This window comes from Sprattus sprattus (genome assembly GCF_963457725.1).
Source record: "Sprattus sprattus genome assembly, chromosome: 15".
NCBI lineage: Eukaryota > Metazoa > Chordata > Actinopteri > Clupeiformes > Clupeidae > Sprattus > Sprattus sprattus.
In genome coordinates this window covers 23,767,556-23,793,882 of record NC_137913.1, presented here as the reverse complement: position 1 = coordinate 23,793,882, position 26,327 = coordinate 23,767,556, and the positions used below count along the sequence as shown (strand labels likewise).

The window sequence follows — 26,327 nt, the reverse complement described above, 5'->3', positions numbered from 1 at the left end:
ATATCACTGTTTTGAATGCCAGTTGTACTAAAGTTACTCGAGTTATCCTGGAGGTAGTCGTACTCCTCCAATTCACTACGCCCCCACAAAGAGTAGACGCTCAAGCCGATAACCCATCTGCATCACAACACCTAAACAATCATCCTGGTTTTACCTGACCTAGTTATGTCCTTATAGACAGCAAATCATTGTATCAGTTCAGACTGCACTCAATACAACTGTCACCTGTGTGTGTACATGTGTTCTTGCAGTCTTGTATAATAGCCTCTTCATGTATTATTGACTTCATTTTAAATGTATTCTTTTGTGAGGTCTCTTTTTTTCTCCTTCTGTTCTACTGTTATCTTGGATGTTTTTTTTGTGATGTTGTACAGACTTCAATGGGGGGATAACTGTATTGTGTTGAATCCAGCAGCAGAACAAATGGCACTTTGACACTAAATGAGTCATCATAAGAGAGTATCACAAGTTCTTACTTACAAAATCTGAATATTCTGAAAGTTATTCTCTGAAAATGTTGGTGAATAATTGTTATCACTGTGATTAGAGCGCAGTTAGGTTGAGCTTACCGGTTATCTCTGTCTAAAACTAACACAATGAAGTCCACAGCTACACCAAACCCACAAAGCACAGCGACAAGAGATATATAAGACTGTCTTTGCATACGTTCTCTGTATTTAACTGAAACCCATTTCAGGCTAGACATCCTCAGTAACATTTCATCAGATGGCAGAACAATTGGATTGGCTGGGCTCAAATCAATCTCTTTTGTTGCATCATAAAAGCCCAAATGACTAGACACTAGCGTCTGATATTCCCTTGCAAACCATGTCTATTAAATAGACATATGATCACGTCAAATGAAAGATGGGATTCTATTTACACATATGGCTGCTAAATGGGAAACCAGCTTCACTGGGCCACATCTAAACTGAAGCAAAAAAGACCAATTTTACTATTATTAAAGGAATGGCAGTTTGTCAGCAGTCAAATAAATCATGTTTATCTCGCAGGAAATGTCCTCATAGTCACTGGCTGGCTGTGTTAGCTTTAAAGGATGATAAGATGCGGCTTCGGTCGGGAGTTTGCAATATGGGAAGGCTCTGCGTGTGTGTGTGTGTGTGTGTGTGTGTGTGTGTGTGTGTGTGTGTGTGTGTGTGTGTGTGTGTGTGTGTGTGTGTGTGTGTGTGTGTGGTGTGTGGTGTGTGGTGTGTGTGTGTGTGTGTGTGTGTGTGTGTGTGTGTGTGAAATGAACCCTCAGTAAATTTCCCAAAGGATTCAGAGTGGTTTTGCAGTCCAGAATCCAAATACAAAAGTAAATTGATGATTACACCCTAATACCACTTGAGTTTTGCAAAAGTCCAAGGCAGCAAAGATGCCTGAGCCCAAATTACACATAAAAAACCTCTCCATCAGAGATAACCATTTTAACAAAATAAAATCATAATTCTCTTATACAGCACCTTTGCTTTTAACTGACAAAATGTAAGACTTTGCACTACCACTCAATTCCCCAGTTTCATAAGATAGCAGAAAAGAAACTGGATGAGTTTCCATCTTCTGTGTTGTTTCATAAAAGCCCATATGACTAAAAGATACAGATTGAAATTCCTTGCAAATGGTGCCTATTAAACATGCACATCGTGAATGACAGGTGGGATTCTATTTGTACATAACAGACCATCAGTCACAAATGTTCTTCACTGTGCGTTCGTTGCAAAGAATCTTGAAGAGAAAAGTAATTTAGCCTTTATTAAAAGCACGGCAGTTCAGAAATCAAATAAATCATGCTTGTTTCGACAGAGATTTCCTCATATCTAAAGACTGATTGGCTGCATTGCCATCAATGGACGGCGAGAAATGACTAAGTTTGTGTAGATGTGTTAATACAGGAAAGTCAGTGACGGCTGAGAAAAAAAAAAATGTACCGGGAAATTTCCCAGAGGCTGTCTTTTCACATGTAAACATATTGATGAGAAGGCTATGCAAAACCTGCACAGTAACATCCTACTAAAGACCACATATGCAGAGGCTCAACTAAAACTTCCAAAACAAATGTCTCAATCAACAGCTTCCAGGCTCAAGACAACAACCTCACACTCTGAGGACTACAATCTGGAAAGAAAGTGTTTTTTTTTACGAGTTGCTAAATCAGATTTGCATCAGGGCTCTGGGGAGATACTGAACTCAGCACTAAGCAGCCTTTCAACCTCCTATGGAGAAACATGCATGCATAATACAATTGTCTTGATTTGGACTAATTATTTTCACAATGCAAGCAAAATAGAAAAGATTTAGTTTCCCCTCAAACTTGTTTTTAGTTGAGGCCAGATGTTGCTGGCGTAACCAGGGCTAATTGTGTTTATATCGCCGTTTTCAAACCACCAGCTAATTAATGTGCTTTCCTCTTTTATGGTTCTACATTTTTTCATGGTGAACAAAACATCAAATATCCAATCAAAGGCAACAGGGTGTGTTTACTTGGCTTATTTCATTCTTCTAATCTGTCTTTAGAATAAACTAAAACGTGATTTACCCCAAATTTTGTTCTCCATTATGTTTCATCTCACAAGTTATTAACACATTCACAAAATACGGGTCAATTTTTCATGAGCTCATAATCAAACACTGCTTCATACTGCTCTAATGGACATTTTGATGTACCGTACCGATATTTGAACCCAATATTTTTCTACAATATCTCCTAATGCATAGACAGGTAGTATGTTCTACCTGTGCTTTTGTTTGCAAATTCTACACTTTTTTAATTAGGCTTATATTTTTCACAGGCCATTCACAAGGCCACTTTGCTGCAGATAACTTAATAGTTGACAGACTCTATAGGAATACTGTACTCAAATAGAGTGAGGAATTACCTGAAGAAATAAACCTGCGTATTATATAATGAACCATAGTTATGTGAGCAACATCTAAGTGAGGTCTGATATTCTTGTGTAACTCATGACAACCTTAAAATATCAAGAAGTGACATTTCCAAAATGGATATCAACATCTCCATACAGAATCAATCTAGTTGGGTTCCCAATGTACACAATGGGCCCTAATTTAATTGGTGCACACCGTGGGTTCTTATGCAGAACAAAGAAGGGCATGGCGTAAAGCTATTTTAATTACTAGGGCACATTCATTTGGTAATTAACTCAACACATTGTTTTACCCAATGGCTACGTAAGATATGCAACTACACTTTATGCTGACATTCATCAGGGCCTTAATGCACAACAACAAAACAAACAAATTCTTTTTTTTTTACAGCATAGTACTGACTTCATTTAGACCACTGATCAACACATCATTCTCATATTTACTGTTTTATAAAAGCCTAACGTCTCCTTTTATAGGGGCAGTAAAGATAGGCCTAAAGTGAGAAGGAGCACAATTTCTATGTCTACAAATGGAATAATGTGGGAATATTTGTTCGGTTTTCCCTTACCATTAAACATATTTTCAGCGGCTCTCTGGCCAGAAAGCCTTGTCAGATGTTCAGTATACATTTTCTATCTTTTTAGGCTATATGTTCTTTGTAATTTACAATGCAATTATTACAGAAAAATTAGCCAAGGTAGACGATTAAATTCACTTTCCATCGCCACACATCTCCTTTCTATGCTCTTCTATGGCTAGCAGGTTATTTGGTTTGCGCTGAATTTGGAAGAAAAAGGGAATTAATCAATGTGTATTGGCCATTTGGGATTATTTGCTTTGCTCTGGATATTGAGCATTATCTGTGTTTTATTACATTTGCTGTTTCCTGATTTTAAAAAATGTCGTTTCGAGATAAATACTTGTCTCTTGTTCTTTTGTTGGAGTTTAACAAAGATTGCTTTTACCATTTAACTGTGAGTATGTTGGTATTTTTCAATTTCAATTTCACTATTATTAGTTTGAAGCTTGCTTTCAAGCGTATTAATTTGGCCCATTTTACCGCGTAAATGATTACACACAATTGTGTTGGGCTTTTATCAATTCAACACAATTCACAATGACAATTTAACAAGTTAACTATTTTCAAAACACGCATCGATGTCTGATGGACTTCAAACAAACTAATGATAAGTGGCCTGTCATCACAGCATATGTCATAATTCCTGTTGACATGATTGGCTCAAAAGACACTAATTTAACGGCACACCCACAAATTAATATGCCGTTTCATAGGTCCCATAAAGCCTTTTCATTACACTAGCGTCCTGAGTGCAAACATGCAAATATCAATTTTTCTCGTCTCCTCCCTTCGATGTTGCACCATTTGCGGACTTTAATTATGTCACACACGTAACACACAGTCCGACACCTTTTCAAATTAGGGCCTGTACACTCTTAGTACCGCCTCACTAATGAAGGGCTCGAAAAAACCGCAAAGACCAGAACCATTTTGTGAAGAGGCCGTGTCCAGAGATTGACAACAGACAAAAAAAAAGAGCTGCCATCAATGGAGGAATGAAAGCTGCCATCATTCTCTGCAACGTCTGTCTGTTCTAACCTGGTATTGAAGCACACAATACAGGCAGAAGACAGTCCACATGGAGCACCTTTTACTCAACCTTTTTAGCCCACAGACACGTCTCATTCCTCACGCCTGCTGCTGTTGTTGTTGTTGTTCATGCTTGTAAGCACTTACGAGTTTCTTTTCTCTCTCTTTTTCTCTTCCTTGGGTTGTTAATTGAGAGAGGGGCCCATTAATATGTGAAATTAATGAGAGTGGAAACCTACTCTGTAGAGGATGGAGAGGAGAGAGGATGTGCCTGGAATGATGAATGACAATGAGGGGAAGAGGAGAGTGGGGGAGAGTGAGAGAGCAAGAGAGAGTGTGTGTGTGTGTGTGAGTGAGAATGAGACAGAGAGGCTGCGTGAGACAGTGTGGTGAGTAGGTGTGGAAGATGGTGATATAGAGAATGTGCATGTCTGAGAGATAGAAAGTATATGAGAAAGTGTTTGTATGTGCGTGTGTGTGTGTGTGTGTGTGTGTGTGGCTGATGTGTGCATATGTGCACCCTAGCACACACACACACACACACACACACACACACACACACACACAGACTTGAATGCGTGTCTGCGCAGCAGCTTGACAGAGAGGTAAAAGGCAGCTAGAGACAGGCTGCCGTTAGCATACGGAGCTTTACTGCAAATGGCATCCGCATCTTAATCAGCTCTCCTCACTTGAAACAAGCCCCTTAAAATAGACATCATGAGGGTGTACGTGCTAAATCTGCCTGCAAAGAGGAATGCCGCTCTATTACCAAATGGACTGGGGCACCAATAAATGAATCAGTATAGACAGTTGAGCTCTACAGAGCTTTTAATGGGTTTGCAGGAGTATGTGCGCATGTGCACTTAGTGGGAGTGAGAGTGAGGGGAGAGAGAGAGAGAGAGAGAGAAAGAGAGAGAGAGCGAGCGAGAAGGAAGAGGGGGCAGGGGAACCATTGCATGTTGCTGTTGCAATCAAACAAAGGGGAAGAGGTGACTCACTTGTAGAGGACCGATCTGTTGTGAACAGGGATCATCTGGTCGATGAAGTACCCGGGGTACAGAACTGAGATGCCGATAAGCCTCTGGACAATGAGCTGTGGCTGGAAGAGGTACTGGCACTCCTCGTGCAGACCCTGAGGAGAGAGAGGTAGATGGGAGGGAAAGAGAGAGAGGCAGGGAGAGTGAGGGAGAGGGAAGGATAGAGGGGGAGAGACAAAGAGAGAGAGAGATAGGAGGGAATGGACAGATCAGTGGGAGCATGTCAAAAAGAAGCTACCATCACCACCTGTCAACGTGCCGGGTCTCTGCATGCCAGCAGACTACAAGACCCAGGTCTCCCCCTACATCTGTCAAAACAAAGGAGCTGCATTGTGTCATCACACTGTCAGCAGACTGCCTTAGGAGAAAAAAAACAAAGAAAAACTGAAAACAAAAAAAACACGTGGGATGAGAACGTGGGGTGACTCCGTAAGGCAGAATGTCTGAAGACACAACGGTAATTATCCAGTCTAAATAAATGGCTTTTGGTTTGGTTGCCGAGGCCCCTTGGAGACCATAGCCTTTGATGATTGTCTTGTGTCACACACGCTCACACACCGGCATGTCAAACCTCACTCCAAAACATCAGAGAGACATTTGGGTGTGAGTCTGAGCCCCCACAAACCAGATTTGATCAAACGCACGTATTTCTTGGGGTTAGATGATATGCAGGCACTTACATAAAGGTGGAGAGACAAAAAACGAAAAATTGTGCTTCTACAGACAGTTATTTTCTCCCTCTGTGTTATCGAGAGTCATCCATTTCGCGGAGCCTCCCTAATTGCTAATTTAATTTCAGCAAGTGTTTGATGACAGCTCGGAGGTAGTGAAGACACAATAGAATAGTCAAAGAAAAGAACAGAAACACAGAGGAAAACAAGATGAAGGAATGATGGAAAAAAAAATTGCAGTACAAAGTGAGATATTCTAGGATTCTTCAAATTAAAGAAGCTGCAACCTTTCATGTAGTGAGCATGAAAAAAGAATCACTGCCAAAAAAAGAAAGATGAAAATCTCTCTTCTCCTGCCGAGGTTCCAAAATAGAGCCTCTTTTTCACCTTCTACACTTTGAATGCTTGTTGGGTAAACCTGTTGGCGTGAGAACACCGAGGCTGCAATATCTATATTGGGTTTATCGCCAGTAAAAAAAAAAACACATGCGCTTTGCCAGGAGGCTGGGTGCACACATGCTCCAATTAAAGACTAGGGGAATTGTAAAGATTTGCAAGGACACATTTTTCAGGGGAGGTGGTGTGGGGGGTGATTGCATGGTTCTGAAGTACCTTGGAGAAAAAGGTGGCGAGTGAGAGGTAGAGGAGTGGGTTGCATGCTCCAGAGCTCTTGTTATTTATCACAGTGGAGACTGCCAAATTACAATGCAGCATTTCATCACTCACCTCCCCTGCCCTCTCTCTCGCAGGTGCCCCAGCCCTCAAACACATTCATCACTGTCAAATCTTAGCATGCAAGCCCCTCCCTCTGGAGCTGCCTACCTACCTGCCGCGCCCCCCCCCCCAGTGTGTTGGAACGCCCACACATGTCAGACATAAAGCATGGGGTCTGTGGTCCTCTGAAGATGAACAAGTCAAGTACACACACGAGAGATGACAGGTTGAGAACTGAAGAGTTCGTACATGCAGGAAATTGTAATCATAAAGGCCACGCGATCCATGAGAATATTATGATCCGTGACGAAATTAATTTATAGCACCACACTGGTTGTCCACCTGGTTGTCAATCTACTTATCCTTCCTTTTCTTTCTGCAGTACCCATGACACGGCTCTCGCAAATCACCCAGGCAACACGGAAGCGCTGAGCGAGAGCTTGATTTATCAGTCCCCCAGCCGGGTTCGCACCGTGAAACAATAACCATGGGAGTTGTGGTGTCACCGGCAGAAATGACCGGCTTTAGCATACGACACCCCAAATACTCGAAACAAAAACAACAAAAAATTGAGTAAGTGTTTGTCTGAGGGAAGGGTGGCGAGAACAGGAAAAACTGAATATCTAATTAGCTTCTTAGGAGTGCGCTGTTAATTATAAAATTCCTTTCACTGCTTGAATGGTTATCTTGTAATTAGATCTTGATTACTTTATTAGAACAATGGAGGCGAACAGTTCACAAGGAAATGCGGAAATCAACAAATAAGATTGTGCTAAACAAGAGAGTATAAAAATGTACTTTTGTTGTGAAAAGGGATGTTACAGGTTAAGAGCATTTGTCACTAGGTACCTGATTCACTGTAATCATGTCATCACAGGCAACATGCTGGTGATTTCCAATAAGCACTTTCCATATTTTAGTTTCATAAAAATACACTTGCATATACAGTGGTGGCCAAAATTATTAGAACACTAGACATATTTATGTTTATGTTTTCAGTTGTTTTCATTGAATTGGCCATTCAAATACCCTAAAAACTAATGAAATATCTACAAAGTCATCATTATGTTCTATAAACAATAGAATAGAGCCATCATAATGAGATTTAGGTCATTTTCCGTACAAAAACAAGCTAGGCCTATTTCACTGTCAATGTCACACAATCATGTTCCTGCACAGAAGAAGCCAAATGACTTGTGTCATCATTGTCAGGTGTTTTTGTGGTTAAATTGATGGTGATGCAAGAGTCTTAGGACACAGCTCGGTGATATTTTTGAATGTACAAGGCCTAAACTGCTCATTAAGTGATTGGTAACATCAGGGTTTTGTCACTGAGGCCACACCACCAAATGCTATAGATTCAAAGCCTCTAGAAGCAGTCTCGAAGCACATGTTGCTCTTTGAACATGGCTAAGGTGAAGAAGGAGCTAACGAGTGAGCAACGGGTTCGAATAAAGGTTTTTTTGATGCTTGCTGGAGTTACTGCCGCATAGCCAAGGACTTGAGATGCAGTCCCAGCACTGTAAAGTACACTTTAGACCGCCATGGCACCAGAACCGAAAGGGGAGAGGTTTCTTTTTTCATCTCTCAGACACACAAGTGAAGCATTTCAAAATTCTCAGTCTTCAGGACCGAAGAAAGAGTTACAAGAACTGTGTGACGAGATCAACATCACAATGACTAATGGTGCAACAGTGTCTTCAAGAACTGTTTGTCGGAAACTGGGAGAAGAAGGACTTTTTTTGGCAGAATAGCAGCAAAGAAACATTACTGAAAGAGAACAATTGAGTGTAAGGCCTGAAATTTGCAAAAGAACACAAGAAATGGACAAAGAAATATTGGTTTAAGTGTTGTGTACTGATGAATCCAGGTTTGAACAGTTTGGCAACAAGCAAAGCGTGTATGTTCCACGAAGTGAGGGGGAGAGATATAAAAATGTGTGTCTCTTGCCAACAGTTAAACAAGGAGGGGGTAATATTATAGTGTGGGGTGCAATTTAAGCCTCAGGAACAGGTGACTTTGGCTAAATTGACGGCATCATGGATACAAAAGTATACCACAACATTCTGGTGAGGCACAAAGTTCCTTCTTGGAGACGTCTTATTGGGCCTGGATTTATTTTCCAAGAGGACAATGACCCTAAACATTATTTTAACTATTGCCGAAACTACCGGCCACAAGGAATCTGCTAAAACATTGAAAATGATGGACCGGCCCTCTCAAAGTCCCGTCTTCAAACCCATCAAGCAAATTCGGGGCAAGTTGGAAAATAAACTTGACAGATCTATTGTACATTCCAAGGAAAGCCTTTGGCTTGACCTGCAGAAGGCATGGGATAACATAACTGTTGAAGTTCTCAAGAAATACATTGACTCTATGCCAGAGAGATGTGCTGCTGTAATTGCTGCAAAAGGTGGACGTACAACATATTAAAGTTAAAAGTGGATAAAAACAGTAGGACTCACTTCATCTGATATATGTTGTGCTCAGAACAACCATCTGCATGTTTCATGAACATTATGAATTTAAATCATGTTTTGGAGGCAAAAAAAGGTCATTATTCTCAGATCTGTCAGGTGTTCTAATAATTTTGGCCACCACTGTATATATGCACGCTTATCCATTTCAGCATTAGGACATTAGGCATGGCATTTGGACATTAGGCATGGCGGTGATTTTTTTCATGGCTCCATCAACCATCTATTTCGCTGACACGCTCCACTGGTCAGGTATATCATTGCTCAGACCATTGCGGAGTCATGCGTCACTCATTACCTCCAGTGAATTATATTGGCCAGATTCTCCTTTGGCTTGATTAGCTACCTCGGCCTGCTCAGCACCAGTCATCTAGCAATCACTTATCCCTCAATGCTCCCACAAAAATAGTCCTAGTCAACACCGGCGGCACATACCACCAGAAAAACCGTGGACTTGTGGCCTTTGCAACTTTCCTATTCTCTGTGGAACAGTACGACAGTTTTCAGGGACTTGTAATGACCTCATTATGATTATAAATTATACAGAGCCGTGATGATATTAGACATTTGTATGTGCCTGCTGTGAAACACTGGAAGTAGTGCAGGCTTTGTAAACTGCTCTGTGTAAATCACCACGGTTATGGGGCTGTTTGAATGAAAGGTGATAGATTGCTGATATTGCAATCCGTGCCGGAAAACAGGACGACATCTTTTTTAGTTTTTTTCACTACTGCAGCAGCGGCGTAGACGTGCTCGCGTCAAGCAGGACCACATAATGGGGAGTGAAAGGGAAGTAGAACTCTTGCCACCATTAAATAACAAATCGGAGAAGGAGCCCCATCTGTTGTTTGTGCATGACTGCATACAGAAAGCACAGGCACAGCTGGTGTTAGAAGAGACAGGCACACAGCCTCGCCTTTCTCTCTGCAAACCCCCCCCCACACACACACACATACACCACTTTCCCTCCTCAACCCCAGCTCACTCCTCACACAGTATCTACGACTTGATATTTGTCAGCTCGACAAGCAGCGACAGCCCGCAGGCTCCTCATTTGGGCTGATTTGATTGAGGAGGATGCCTGTGACTCACATGTCAACTGTGGGCATGAAGCGGATGGAGGTGGCACCGTGGGGGATGGGGGAGGGCGCAGGGAGCCGGTTTGGGTACGAAGCAAACACCGGAATGCCGCCCCACGCTGGTGCCCAATTTAGCCAACTTTGTGAGAGCGAGTGGGGTAATTACTGCACTCAGCACAAGTTTGTGCTTCCTCCTAAATAGTGAGGCGATTGATATTGTAGCTACCACCACCCTCCATCTGCATGTTAAACCAGCCCCCCAGCTGTGGGTGCGATAACGCCTTCTGCTGCGCCATTATTGAAGGGTGAGTGCGGCTGCGTATGTGGAACGTTATATCGTCGGTCTTTTATTTTTGTCTTTCTATTCACAAAACAAATGGCCACAAAAGCATGTCTTTTCACACAGACTAAAGTAGAGGAAGAAATTGAGAGTGGGGCCCATTCACACAGACCTGCTTTATCTCAAATGGTTCCGATACATTAGTGGGTTTTGAGGGTTTAGAGGATATGAACTCTGCATGTGTTTCGGCTTGACGTGCAGCAGCAGAGTCATGGCTTGTTTGTGTGTTTTGTGTTGTTTTGCAGCTGCAGATATTGGGATTGCAGCGGAGCCTCTGCAGTGCTTTACAGCCACGCTCGACAGCCCGGGCCAACAAGACAACACATTCATCACCCGTGCAGGCCAGACCCCCACAGGTATCGGTGGCACCATTAATGTCCAAACTACACCTCTGCTCTGCAATCTGCTCGCTCCTACAGGACTCACCATCCAACCCCCACCACCAGCCCCCCCCTCCTCCTCCTCCTCCTTCTCCTCCTCCTCCTCCTGCTCCCGTCCTCCTCGATGCCACATCTACATTACCACTACTGTTTACATCAGGCTCATGTCACCTCCGTTAGTGACATGACCGATGGCCTCAGCAGCCCGTGTAGCCTCATGTATCTACCGCGACTAAAACATGTCTCCCCGCTATGAGTCTCTGCTGACCCGAGGACAGACACAAAACAAAAATTAAGCCTGCGAAACAGCGTTTCTCTCTACGCCTGATAAGCTTTTGCCCTGGTTTGGGATGTCTCACGCATTAGCCATAGCGCCATCCTATTAAAGTTTATAGTTGAGCTACTAGGAGGGAGTGTAATAGGGCCCTTGACAACCCCCCCCCCCCCCTCCATTTTTGCCCTTCCTCTCCGTGGCCATTACTGTGTCCTCTCAAGCAGCCAGTGCCCCCCGGGGGAAAGATGGCTTTAAGGGAACCGTTTTCTCTCCATACCCCACAACTCTCTATTGGTGTCGGCAGACTCCTGACGTTCCTCAATAATGCAGCCAGGCTGGGAGCAGCTGTCAGGAATGAGTTAGGCTGCTGACAGCTGCTAATTAAAAATTCAATAAAAGGAGGCAAACGGTAAACTGACAGTCATAAACTGACAGCTTTCGTCCCAGTGAAACTCTACCAAAAAAAAAAGAAGCATAGTTGGCTCAACCCGGCTAAACCATACCAGAGAGTTTTGACAGCCCCTAATTAGCCTGCTGATTCACTCCAAGAGTTTGGGTTGCACAGAGCAAACTGTCAAGGAGCCATGCTTCTGGTTGTGGGTGATCTAGGATAACATCTCCAACCAGCAGAGATGACGGGATGAGCCATGCAGGGTACATGCTTCTTTTCTGTCTTACTCCCTCTCGGTCTATCTATTCCTTTCTTTCTTTCTGTCTGTCTGTCTCTAACACCCACACACACGCACACACACTATCTGTTACACTATCTGCAGGGATGTTTCTAGGGAGTCTGTAGGCCCCGGGCATAAGGCTGAGCATGGGACCTCTAACCCTACCCCCTGACCCTCATCATCTAAACATCTACAAATGGTATCCATTCAAACAAATGTTTTATTTTTAGAAGTACAGAATAAAGTGCACAACATACTTGTGCATGTATACATAATGAGCAGAGCAAGAGGTGGAAAGTGAAGGAAATGCTAGAAATGAATAATTATATATTCATTGTGATAATTAAAAATGCAGACACCTTATACAGAATAAGATAAAGATAAAATATGTAAAAAGACATTCTGGGAGGCAAGTCACTGTCATCTTCATATTCGGATAAACTGATCCTACCTTCTTTAGTAGGCCTATCTCTGGAGACATTTAGGGTTACTTATTGGGATTCCTTAAGAAAGTTAAGCAAATCTCCTTCAGAAAAGAGTATTTGTTCTGATTTTGTTTCTATTGGCTTGGAGAGAACAATGCCAGCACAGTTCACATCCACCAATAGGCATAGGCCAATTTATTACATCTTAGAAGATGCTAAAGCTTTATATACTTTCAGATCTTACCATCTTTTCATACAAAGTGAATATCACCTGATATCTGCCATTTACAGATTAAAAACAAATCCTTACAAAGAAAACACCTAGCAAAAGTCCAAAATAGCGTACATTTATTATTAAATTGACTGGCTAGCTAGCTGTTTGCCAAACCGTTGCCTATTTCAGTCAATGGAACAGATGCACACTAACCACGGTTTCGTTCTTCTTCTCCCCCTCCTGTCGCCTGCACCGTTTGTTGAGTTGTAAGACAGGTACTTGCCAGTGTTGCCATGATGTAGCATAATTAGTTACTTCCAAGCTAATGGTTAGGGAACCTCGTAGTGGTATCTGGACATGTCATGATTGTCTCCTATATGAAGGGGGTCTTATGGAATTGCTGTTACTGTGAACGTAATCAGCTGTCCCAGCAATTGCCTGCTTTTCCTCCCCTGTCAGTCTGTCTTTGTCCCTCGCAATCTCACAATCTATCTGTATCTCTCACACACAAACACACCACCCCTCTCTATGTGTGTTTCTCTCTCTCTCTCTCTTCCTCTCTCATGCATTCCCTCTCTTCTCTCTGGCCTAGCCATCTGCTTGGGAGACTGCGTGGACAGGGCGCCTGCAGTGTTGGGTCTAGTACCCCCCTGATTAGTCGCAGTGAGACATACACAAGGCGTTCATCAGCAACTGCGAGAGGGAGCCGACAGTCTGCCACGGACCGTGACTCAGACCGCCCCACATTTCCGATGCCATAAATGCGCACGAGAGAGAGGGGATCAAGTCACAGTGACAGCCTGACAGGTAGAGGAATTCAGGCCGGCTGGATTTGAAAAGGTTGTGGCGGCTTTAAATGGTGGCATTACTTCATTTTCAGCACAAACATTATTTTTCGAGGAGGGTTTTGGCCCTTTCAAAGCTATACAGGTTTGTAGGGTACAAGGTCCCCTTCAGTTGTGACAAGGAGGGGGAGGGCAATATTGTCATGACCTGCTCTCTAGCTGAAGTCTCCCTCCCTAACATTCTGCAGATTCTGTAGTTCATGTCGGCCACGGCAATAGACATTGGTGAATAAAGTGATTTCTTCTTCGACTGGAAGTTGATAGGGGTGTTTTGGTGTTCAAACCCACACCAATTATTTCCACTTGGAGAGTCTTGCCATGTGCCACTGTGATCCACAGGTGCTGTCACTTCCTTGAATTCAGGAAAGGTCGAGGCCAACCCCCACAGTCTCATCTACATCTAATTGGTTATGGGATTGGAGGCATAGCTGCAGCTCACAAACACTTTCTTGTTCTTGCTTTTAGCTGGTTTGCATGTTGTGGATTGTTGGATGGTTTGGTTATACAATTCAGTGTATTTTTGTTTTGTTGTAATTAACTGTTTGGTCTGTTGAGCATGCCTGCAAGGGTGGACTGGAGGAAGTTAGAGATGGGAAGAATATCCGAACCAACATGGGACAACGCAGTTTGATGTGGGTCTAATCAGGCTGCCTGGCGCTCACTAGAAGATTCCAATCTCAGAGAAAGAGAGAGACAGTCGTAGGGAGAGAGAGGGAGAGCGCAAGAAAGAAATAGAGAGCGTTAGAAGACAGAAGGCGCAGAACTGCTTGCCAAGACACGAATGTGTGACAGAGATTGTCACAACGCTTGATTCTATTTGTCGCACTGCTGGTCAGCCACAAAACTATCAGAGCTGTGCCGCATGGTACAAACACTCACTGTGTGGGGAGACAATGACGATGAACTCAGAGTTTGTATTACAGAAATAATGTGATATTTCTCGTTCTGTGCAAAGGTGATAACGCGAACAAAATGATTGTGTGCCGATTTCATGGTGCTGTGGGACATGGTACAAAACTACTGGTTGCAAAGGCAAAATGGGGACATTATCTGCCAATTTGCATGTGATTATACTGGGGGGAGAAGTATCCTAAAAGGGATCCGAGGACTTCTGTTGCCATAAACATTTCATCGGTCCTCTATGCTCTCCACTGCCATGTTTTTTTTGTGTAGGAAATTATGAAAGTATCACAGTATTTGTCCAATTCTGGACTCCCATGAACCCATTTACAGAGGCTTAACTTTCACTTGCTGTCTCATTTTCATTCAAACCCACCCCACCTTGCGTGAGGGACCCTGCAATAAGTTGAGTAATTGCATTCTTTCAAGAGCGAAACTTTCACGTCACGGTTTACCCCAGAGAAATCGTCTGCAACTCTGCGTTCTTAACAAATTCAAATGAAGTCTCGCACGTGTGAAGGTCTCAGGATCTTCGGTGGGTGGGCATGAAAAGTTTAGAGTGACCTTTTCGATCTTCCTCCAGTCTTCTGCGTAGCACAAGCTCCAGGATACAGTATCTCTCCTCTCGCTGCCGGTTCAGTACTGATGTGAGGCGATCACACATCACTTCCCGTTCAGCGTTTCATTACTGGTCATTTTAACGGTATCGGCACAATGAACTTGTTCCTTTTGAACTGTGAAAGGAGACGATTATTGGGGGTACTGTACTGTGCATAACACAACCGTTGCAGCTGTTATGTGCCAATGGCTTTACTGGTTACAGTTTACACATTGCGTCCTTCTCTTTTAGGTAACAGAGCAAAATACAGACCTGTGCTGCTTCTCCACGGTTGTGTTATATCATATTCAGATTTCCAAATGTAATCACATGTGTTTTCGTTAAAATAGTTTTTTGAAAGATGGAGATGTGAATTACCAATTGTACTTTGAGAGCGGCCATTTAAAATGTGAATCACAAAGGAAGTGTAAAGGCCTCCACTCTGCACTGTAAGCAAATTCTCACTTCTCCACATGCAAATTGCACAAGGCTTTGTTCCAAAGACTGACTAAGCAAGACAAAGGTATCCTTACCTTGACGGAGATCTTTCCTTCATCCTTCGGCAAATGGGCGGCCAAGAACCAGTCACCGGGCAGAGGGCTGGTCACATTGAAGACCCCTGTGGTGCGGTTCGGCAGTGTCCACGTCAGGGTGACTGCAAAGGAGGTGGGCACGACGGTGTCCCGCGGGAATGTCGTCTGCAGTGGGTTGATCACCGGTGGCGCCCCAGATCTGAAGTAACTGCCAAAACGGAACGGAAGCACACACCAATAAAAAAGTTGAAGTTGACATACCTCAAACTTTGTAAAGTTAACTGGGATGATGGATTGTCTTTTGGAAAAGGGACGAGGAAAAATTAGCCATGGGTCATCACGGTGTAGTATCATTTCAGCTTGAGTGCTCTGAAATCATGACTTTGCTTTTCTCATTTTGGAGGCTATAAATCAAACTGGCGACAAAACACTGAACAATTAATTTCATGTATGAGAGAGAGGCTTACAGGAGGGCCCCTCCTGTCAATTAGGATTCTGAAGATGTTCTGCTTCTGCTTCTCCTTTCCTTTCCTTTGCAGAGGGGAAATGGAAATTGTGTATTGTGGCTAACACTAAATTATTCATCAGACGATTTAAAACAAATGCTGTGGTGCTAAACCAGTAGTTGATGTCGAGAATCGCTGATTTGAAGTACATTTCCCTCCGTGTTTTAGTTGTTGTAATCTGTAATCATAGCTGTTAAATGGAAAGCCATTGTTATCACATAGACCCTATTGATATTCATTATATAAATATAGTCAACTCAAACTCAACCCTGATAAAGTATAGTTTCCTTCTCTCTCTCTCTCATATCCTTGGCATTCAGTTTGCCATTCAACTGTAGACAGATGGTTTTTAAGACTTCCACACATCCTGTGTCTTCAAAATCTTTCAATGGAGCTTCGCCTAGAGCCAATAATTTCTGCTCTATGACCATATCAGGTCATCTTTTCTGCAAGGTGAGCTTTCAATGAATCCCCCTCAGTGTGAAGATATTAAACAAACTCAGCTTATTCACTTCCTAACACTATGCAGTACTTAATGTTCCATGGGGAATGGTAATAACCATTGGTGTTATCAGGTGCATACAAGGAAACAGAGGTGCGATGCATCCTGGGCAAGGGCGCATTGATGTTTAAAGAAAACTGAAGTTCTGCTGACCAGAGTGTTCCTGAAATGCACAGTAAATGGAAGGGTGGTGGGAGAGAGACGGACAGGAAAGAACTTTAATTCACATTCCATTACCCTCACATCTACTGGTCAATCCATCAGCCAGGGTGTTTCAGCAGATGCTTCTGTATTGGGTTTCTAGCCATCTTTCAGGGTACCCTCCTGTACTGATATGCCCGAGGAACCTTGTATAGGGTTTTTTTTTTCTCTCTCTCTCTTTCCTCTTTTCTTTTAGGGAGGTAAAAGAAACGAGAGACAAGCAATCCCAAGGGAGGACCACAGTAACCTGAGGGCCCAGATGCTTTGACAGGTAATAACTCAAACTCAAGCGGCTGTGCAGCGCAACGCGGCCCGGCTGTTATTGGTTGGGGTGGAAAAGTCATTCTGCCCTCTGTGCATGTTCCAAGTCTTCCACCCACTCCCCCACCCCAACCCTCCACCCAGCCCAGGCGGGTATCTCCGGGATGTCACTTGGATGAGGCCTTTCATCCCAGCATGGATTCGTCTCTGGTTCTCCTTCTTGTGAAGGTTGGGAGCTTGGGAGTCGACACACTCCGGTCAAAGAGCCGCACTCTCCACTGATAAGACCAGAGCCAGAAAGAGAGCTCCTCTACTCCTCTCTCTCCCCCATCACTACCCTACCAACTCTGAGAGGCAGGCTGAAGAAGTTCACATTATGGGCACTCAGAATTCAAAATGGAGGGGGAAACCCTCCAAAATCCTTATGTGGAAAAGTGCATCTCTAAAAAGGGTATGGCAGTCACTCACCAACTCTCTATGCCTCATATCTACATCAGTTGCAAAAGAGGCCCAGACAAATGAGAGGCATTAGTTTGTGTGAACTGCTCTCTTAAAAAGCTGGCTGCCTGCACCAAGCACTGAATCAGGGGCCCTGTAGGTCCCAGTGGGTCGCTGGCACCAGCTGTTCACAACGGCCCTGATTAGGAGGCTGGGATCCATGCCGGTAGCCCCCCTGCTCTGCTGTCCACCCATTCGCCCTGTCTCCTGCTGGAGCGGGTTTTAGTCTTGGTCTCTCGCCCTGGCACTCCAGAGTAAACCTTCAGCCACAAGGCTGGGAGAAGGAGGCAGGATATATTATGCTAAATACACACAGGTTTGCTCCCAATTTAGCCCAGTGGACTGACCAGGGACTTTACTGAAGGAGAACGCTGAGGCTCTTTTTAATTTGAGATTTTTACTCTGGGGAGAGATGTGTGCGGATGGGGCTGGGGTGTGGGTGGTACACACAGACAGTCGCTGATGGGATGATGTTGAGGAGGGGATCAGCATATATTTCATGCATGTCAGGCCAGGGCCACTCAACAAGTGTAAAAAGGCATTACTGTCTGCATAATGCTAAGCCTTCATGTCTCCCGAGGAGCTTAATGCCCTCCTGCCCCACCCCACCCCACCCAGCCTCATGCATATCCTGGGCCGGCGGAGCAGCCTCTCCAGCACCCAGGGGGCACGACAGGCCTAGTGAGTGTGCTCCTAAAACAAGGACCTCACGCTTCATCGTCCTTGGCATAGAAGGCATTGGCCTGTTATGACCCAATTAGCGCCCTGTCCGTATACGTTACAGTGCATTAGCTTTAGGTCCGTCTGACTGAGGCGACACAGACGCCGTTATCATTCCACAAGGGCTGTTTTTTTTTCTCAACTGGCCCATGTGAGAGGAGATGGCCATAATCAAATCAGCACACCATGAGATCGCCACACTGCCCACAGCAAGAAAGGTCAAACCCCATTAAGCTTTTGGACTCTGTGAAGAGGCAGTGGGGGTGGGGGTTGAGAGGCATATAAATAGAACCCAGTCATTAACTCTCCCTGAGTCAGATTTCCGAAACCCTGAGCCCCAACAATGTGAGAGTGTTTGAGATTGGCCGCATATTTCCCTTTCCTTCAATGCTGCGGTGGCAGGAAGAGGCTGTTAATGAATGAGGCTGGAGTGTCGCCTAATTAATTCCATCAAGCATTTTGTGTCCTGTAAGAGCTCCCATATGCACAGACTGCTGTCTGAACAGCAGAGTGCTCTACTCTTCTCCATTTCAGTACCATGGACAGCACCATGGGAAATGCGGATGACATTTTCCACCTACCACATGCTGACTCTTTTGCAAAGCACAGGTGGCAACATTGATCATGGAAAACAATTTAAGACTCAGTGCATATGGCAGGAGCCAACGCTGTCCCTGTGTTGCAGTTGAACTGACTGACTCTAATGGTGGTCCGTCTCTCAGTGGTAAGCTAAATTCATCAGAAATATTTTCATCCAATCATATTCTTTTATTTTAAACTTCCACTGCTTAAGTTCTGTAACATCATAATGGTGCTTGATGTGTTTATTTTCCTGAGATCCATAATTACACAGATGAAAGAATTGAATGCTTTTAGACAACAAGCTGTTCTCCCCCACAAACAAACAGAGCAGCAAAGCTTATTCTGGTTGACTGACTTTGTGCTTTAATTGGGAATCTTGGCTTCTGCACAGTATACCTGTAACCAGCCTCCTTGTGGACATGGTGTGGGAAAATGGTGTATGTGAAATATTCAGTTTTCACTTTGCCTGATTTGTCCTCTATACACTCTGTTATTGTGAAGTTACCTCGTATTTATTTTTAAAAAGTTAGACAATGGCTAATCTTGTTCTTTTGTCATAGATTAAATCTTCACAATGACATTGCCCCAAGTGGTATGCCGAAATTGTGTGTGTGTGTGTGTGTGTGTGCCCACAAGTGTATGTGTGTATGGGTGTCTGTTTGTATGCCTAAAAGTGTATGTTTAATCCAATCCTCCACCTCCTCTCTGTCTCTCTCCCCGTTTCCCCTCCCAGACCCTTGTTGACTCAAGCGAGTCTCTCGCTAAGACCTTGGGAGTGATAAAACTGTTTGGCTTCCTAGCTTGTATTGCCTCTAATGAGCATCGTCATGGCAGGCCCAGTGGCGAGCTATTGATCCGGGACGCAGCGGTGCATGACTGTTATCCGTTGGCCCCTCACGGCCCTTGGCTGTCACACAACCCAAACCCACCCCCAGAGTGTCCCTGTGCTATCTCTCTCTTCAGCATGCATGGTCACTTTCATAATCATGCTCTTGCTGTGGTGCCCCCTGCCTATTATCTCACAGCGGGATCAACATTAATTCCTGCCCCCTTTGCCAACCGCACCTCCCCAATTCCACATCCCCTCTGCTCCCTACGTCCTCTGTGTTTTAATGCGTCCTCTTATTACCCCAGAGAATGGAGGCAGGGGAGGAGGGGGACACTGTTGTGGTGGTGGTTGGGGCAGGGGAGGAGGGTTTTAGAGAGGAGGGTGATCTGCCAGGGACCCCATTCTGAGCCCCCTTTAATTAGCGGCTTAGCGTTCCGCTCCGTTCCACCGCTGTTCTCTGTGAAGTCAAGGAAATATCCAGTTTTGTTCCCTCTGCAGAATCTATAGCTGACTTACCTACCACCCCAAACCCCCACCGTGACATTCCAAGTTCTAATCACCGTGTTTCTAAGCCCTCGCGTCTGAGTGCCCACAGGTACCTGAGTTCGAGTGAGGCTCGCGGCCATTTCCCAATCCCAATCCTAATCTCTCTATACAAAGGAGACACTACAACATTAATTCTTATTGAGGGCATTTTGGTATGAGATATGATATGCGATCTACAAAAGCTGAGTCTGTGTCAATTCCAGCCTGATGCGAAAACCAATAGCAGTGCCCCAGTCTGCCTTAGGGAGGTGAGCTTGAGTGCTTTGCAATATTCCAACTGTAGGCAGGTCATTTGTTTTCCTCGGTCTAAACACTGGAGACGCATTTTTTCATTACTCTTCAGGCAGCTCTGACATGTGAGTACAAGCTGTAATTATCACGGCTCACATATTTCCCCTGAGTTTTTTTTCGCTTGACACTTCGGGCAAAAGTTACCTCCTGATAATCTTGAATAGTTATATACCACTTCCAAATATATTTGTCCCTGGGGCAGAAGATGTGCTGTTTGTTCCTTTTGTTTTCCCCTCCTGACAACATGGTAATAAAACATTCCAGCTTCCGATGCAGATACCTGCATACCACAGTAGTGGTACTTCACTGGAAAGCAAGTCTGCAATGGTGGGCAGTACTCTTTGTTGTCTTATGTAAAGCAGCTGTGGCGTCAAACTAATGATGCCTCCATTTTAAGGTCATCTGAGGCACTGGTACACACAAATAACTGTGGACAGACGGGAGCAGTGCCTCTGATGTCATCAATTCACATAACACGGGCACCCCACAAATCACAGATTTCCCTCAACCACTGCCTACTCCCTCAAGGACACAGCCGCATACAGTGCGTACCCACACACACAGGAGACGGATGCACATTATTTCCCTCCAGCTCGATGCCACTGCATCAGAAGGAAGGTGTGTGCACAAGGTTGCCTGTCGGATGGAAATTTAATGGCAGCAATGAGTATGCAGGGACTACCGTGATCTGGCTCCTCGCTAAAGCTTTGATGCATTTTTATTACCCCAAGGGGGGGGGGGGGTCCACAGCTAACACATACATAGGCAAACATTCAAAGGATTGTTTAAAGTTGGGACTGATAGCTGGGAAGAGTGTACGATAAATTCTATCCACACCAAAACCATTGATTTCAAGCACCCAATAGCACTGCCTTGATGAGAGGATTGTACTATAGATGATGCCACTAAGACAACATGAAGTTGTGACCGTGTTTGTGCTTTGAAAAAAAGAAGTTCCTATGCCCTGTTCATGGTGAAGGCATTTTAACAGGGTTACTGGTCTTCCATGGCATAGCCTCTGAGAGCGGCTGTCCACTTCTCAGCTGGGAACCTCTTGCCTGTCTGGAATGCCATGATGCTTATTAGCCATGAGTGCAGAGTCAACACTACATGGACACACAGCATCTGGAGAGTCTTTGATAACAAGAGACTTTGCTAAAACTGCAGCCAAGCTAACGGCTCTCGCTCTATTGTTTGAAAAAAAAAAAACAGCATCAACAAAACAACCATCTCACGTCCCACGCCATAAATGGGTCTAGTGTCCATGGGGGTGCCAGGTTTGAGTCCAACCTGAGGTAATTTCCAGAGCCCACTCCTCATCTCTCTCCCACTCCCTGTCTACTCTCCACTGTCCTATTAATAGAAAATAGATAGATACAAAAAATAACGCCACAAACAAACACTGAATTATTTTACCCCCCACCCTCTCCTCTGTATTGTCTCTGGGTGCTGGTGCTTACACTGTCACATTCCGGTCGGGACAGCTGTCGCCGAAAGTGCCCCCTTGCTCCTTGAAGGTAATGAGGTTCCAGACGGCCACCACTGTGTCCTCAGGCACGTTGAAGTGGAACAGCTCCACGCTGGCGAAGGAGCGGAAGGCGTTCAGCTTGCGAGGTGTCCTGGTGAAATAATCAGTCACGAAGAGGCAATCTGCAGAAAGGAACAAGGAGAAAATTAGTGCGATGAAGGATTACTTTTTTTTTTCCTTCGATGGAAGGAGGAAAAAAGGGGTGGGTCAGGGGAGGAGTGTCGTCAAGGAATGAGGGAAGGAGGGAGGAGGGATGGGTAGGCTGCAGGAATCGGTCTTAATGCAGTTTGAGTGACCTTCTACCCATGACCTTTACCAATGATTTAATCACAGATGATCTAGGTCAGGCTTGCTTGGCTTCCACTCAAATCTAGGCTCTATCCAGAATTAATTTCCCCGCCATACTTTACTACGGTCCCGGGGAAGAGACGCAAAAAATGACATTTGCAATCTGCCGTAATGAGCCGTGGCTTCCTATGTCCCGATCGTCAGCGTGCCTAATAGCTTGCAATCTCTGCATGATTTGTGAGGGGGGGAACATTTATGCTCTCCCGCCCAGATGCTTTTATGATATTCATGGGTTCCCTTCCATGTACCGCGACACGCAGGTGCAATCGCTTGCAATTTGCCTCCCAAGGGCAATAGGCGACCATTACTAATGAGAGGTCTTTTCACCAGGGGTCCAAGAGGCACCTCAGTCAGCCAGATAGTGCTTGAGAGCCTCAATTCTGAAATGGCAGAGAAAGAGCCTCTTCATCTTTATCCTCCCCTCTCCCTCTCCTGTCTCTTTTTTGTCTTTCTTCCATCTTTAGTCAATTTCTCTCTGTATCACTTTCTCTCCTTTTTGCCTTAGTGCATCATCCAAGTGTCTTTCTTCATTTCAACAGCTCTACAGAGGATGCAGGAGTAAGTGTGTAAATATATGCCCTGCTGTGATCCGCCGTATGGTTGTCTATTTTTATCTGTTCTGTCTTATTAAACCATGCCTTCTTCTCTGTATCTCTCAGAAAAAAGGGGAGATTCTTTCATTCCTGCTTCGCTTTTTTAAAAGAAAAGGGAAGGGAAAAAAATTAGAGAACCCTCCATTTTTGCGATCGCCCCAGGGTTTGAACCATCTCGTCGGAGACACACCCTAAAGCACGGGCAGTGGCCAAGATCAGGAGACAGTTTAAATGTTCAGAACTGCATTTATCCAGCCCAGCTTTCCTCAGGGGGGCTGTTGGGCCAGGCTAAGATGGCTAAGAGCTCTGGCCAAAAGGCTTCTGGACAAGTGCCAGCTGCCGCACCCCAATTTTGCCCCATCCAACACTGTTTTTTTTCCTTCTTTTTTTTCTCTTTCCTTTCTTCCCCCGCCACTTTCACACCATCAACACACTCTTCTCCCCTCTGGCTTATGCAGTAGTCACATGGAGGCACTCAAGTAAGGAGCAGAGGATGAGATGAATACGCTCCGGCCAACCCATCAGGGCCCAAGGAGCCGACAAGCTTCTGGTAACCCTGGTTTGTGACCGACATCCACCAGCATTGTGAGGCGTGAGTTGCTGGCCACTTAAAAAGGGGGGGGGGGGACACAGGTGGAAGATTTTTGGTAGAGACGTCAGTAGAGAGAAAACTGGAGGCGTAGGGGGCAAACAAATAACTGTGGACAGGCGGTCACAGCATCATCAACTCAGCAAAGCACGTGGCAAGGCCCTTCCACTCACACACACCACACACAGCTCCCCCTCTGCTCCTCTCTGCTGCTTTATTTACAGACATAACAAATCAGAGAGGCTGACACTTTTATTAAGCTGATGGACTCTCTGAGGTATGAAGCCGGCAGGTTCGTCATCTGTTAGCGCATGACAGGCACAGCTCATCACACCGCACCAACGCCTCTCTCTCTCTCTCTCTTTCTCTCTCTCTCTCTCTCTCTCTCCCTCCCTCGCTGTCTCTCACAAGGACTTCCTGCAATATGTGATCAAAGCCCAAAGCCCTGGAATTAGTGACGTGTCTCGTGTGAGTTTGAAAGATGTGGCTCTATTCCACAAGTGAGATTAATAACATTGGCCATGTGCAAGGCAACTGCTTTCAGACCTATCCGCATACACTGTAACTGGTGCATTGCGTTTGCTGATGCATCAAAGGAATTATACATTATGGAATACACGTATCATGCTAAAATAAAACATCATTCAACATTCAACTGTCATTGGCTTATGAACATGTTACAGGGTGTTTAAAGGTACGCTACTTATGTCAAACTGGCAGGGAGTCAATTCACCTGTCAGTCAGGGACACAGTACGTGGAGTGCTGTCTGTCTCCTATGAGTGAATGTACAACAACACAACTGTGTCAGTTCGATTGAGAGGACCTCACACTCCACAGTCCCCCACTTCAAGGACTCTGGGCTGTTTGCATCATGCAAGCGGCATCACTTATTCATCCCATGTCAGTAATACATTTCTGTCTCTTCTCATCAGTTCAATTATGTTATCTATGGAGGTGACCTTCACACACTCCTGTCTAAACAGAGCATTGCTCGTGTTGCATGCATGTCGAACAGGTAGGTGGAGACAGTGCTTCGCTTAATCTTGAGTAAAGATTCGATTCCCTGCTGTGGCTAAAGTACTCTTCAGAGGTAGTTCAGACTAAATCTTTTCAATGCATCAGAAGACAGTGCCCGAGGACACAGTAATCAGAAATATCGGTTTAGCAGATAACTTCCTATAAGCTTCCCCTCACCATTGGCATTGGCTAACATGTCCTTCTGCCAGTATTGTACCACACAACGCAGGACCACCACTTCATATACACTCATAGTCTCATACTGTACTATTCAATAGAAATGATGCGCAATAAAAAACAATTTTGCAGTAACACTGAAAAGCAAGCAGAGCTGTGCGACCATAACATGAGCCACACACCACTTTTGTCTCTTTTACATATCGCGTGGCCTAACTGGACCAAGTGGCTAAGATTTACCAGCAACCTAATAGTTTAATGAGCTTTTCTGTATCTGTGGGGAAAACTGCTTAAATTAGACGGGAGGAGGAGCAGTATTTATTAATCCAGAGAGAAAAGACAGACGAGTCTGTCCTTCATCCACCCCCCACCCCCACAACCTTCCCTCCTCCGTCTGCTCCGTCCCCTTCCACAGAGGCGAGGCTAGTCACATCTCTATTCGCCCCTGTCTGCCTTCAGTTTTATCTCTGCCACAGCCTTCTCTCAATGGACCGCAGGAGCAATAAATCACCAGCTTTTTATTACATTTCATGTCAATATCTTGCACACAACAAAGTTGACTGCAGCTCAATACTAGAGCTTTTTTTCCCACACACACACACACACACTTTATTTTGTCCTCTCTGAATCTGGAGCTTTAAATTGAAAGGGCGTAAAAAAAATGTATAGCGCTATTTTTTTCGTCTCTCATTCTACCGGGAGTCACGTGTCTGCTCCCTAAATTGATGGTGAATCAATAATTGATGGCATGTCATCTTCTTCTTTCTCTCTACTCTTTCTTTCATGAGGCAGGAGCAGGCCTTCTGCTTTTGACTGCTTTTTCATCGCGGTGACGTTTGACATACAGGTCGCAATCTTTTGCCTTTTCTTCCATCAGCCATCACAGTGGAGTGTGTGTGAGTGTGTGAGTGTGTGTGTGTGTGTGTGTGTGTGTGTGTGTGTGTGTATGTATGTATGAGAGTCCCTCTTCCTCTCTCTATCCCTCTATGTGTGTGTGTGTGTGTATGTATATATGAGAGTCCCTCTTGCTCTCTCTCTCCCTCTATGTGTGTGTGTGTGTGCGTGTGTTTGTATATATGAGAGTCCCTTTTCCTCTCTCTATCCCTCTATGTGTGTGTGTGTGTGTGTATGTATATATGAGAGTCCCTCATGCTCTCTCTCTCCCTGTGTGTGTATGTGTGTGTGTGTGTGTGTGTGTGTGTGTGTGTGTGTGTTTGTGTGTGTGTGTTGTGGAGGTGAAGGGGTACTGGTGCTGGGTGCTCACCAACCCACTCAGTCAAATGGACTGTGGGTGGCTTTCTAACTCCGCCAGCCTGCTGGCTCTGTCAGCCTGATTGAAAAACATTTTTTGGAGCTCGGTCTGATTTATGCATCCATTGCTACTTTCTCTCTCTATCTCTGCTTTTGTGTAATCTTATTTAAGTCCTCCAAGCTAGGCATTAACATTTTCCTCGTTTTGTTGTTGTTGTTTTTATTGTATGCCTG

At 44.5% G+C, this 26,327-nt stretch overlaps 1 protein-coding gene across 1 annotated transcript in view; it reads right to left on the bottom strand.

Annotated features, from left to right (window-relative positions):
• The window catches only part of tmem8b (transmembrane protein 8B), a gene marked incomplete at both ends in the record, with an annotated part of 60,046 nt that extends 54,518 nt beyond the window's left edge, over positions 1 to 5,528 (bottom strand). The window contains one exon of the mRNA XM_080853139.1: positions 5,494 to 5,528. Within this exon, the coding sequence (XP_080709265.1) occupies positions 5,494 to 5,528 (35 nt within the window). The remainder of the gene's footprint in view (positions 1 to 5,493) is intronic.
• Positions 5,529 to 26,327: the final 20,799 nt, after the last annotated feature.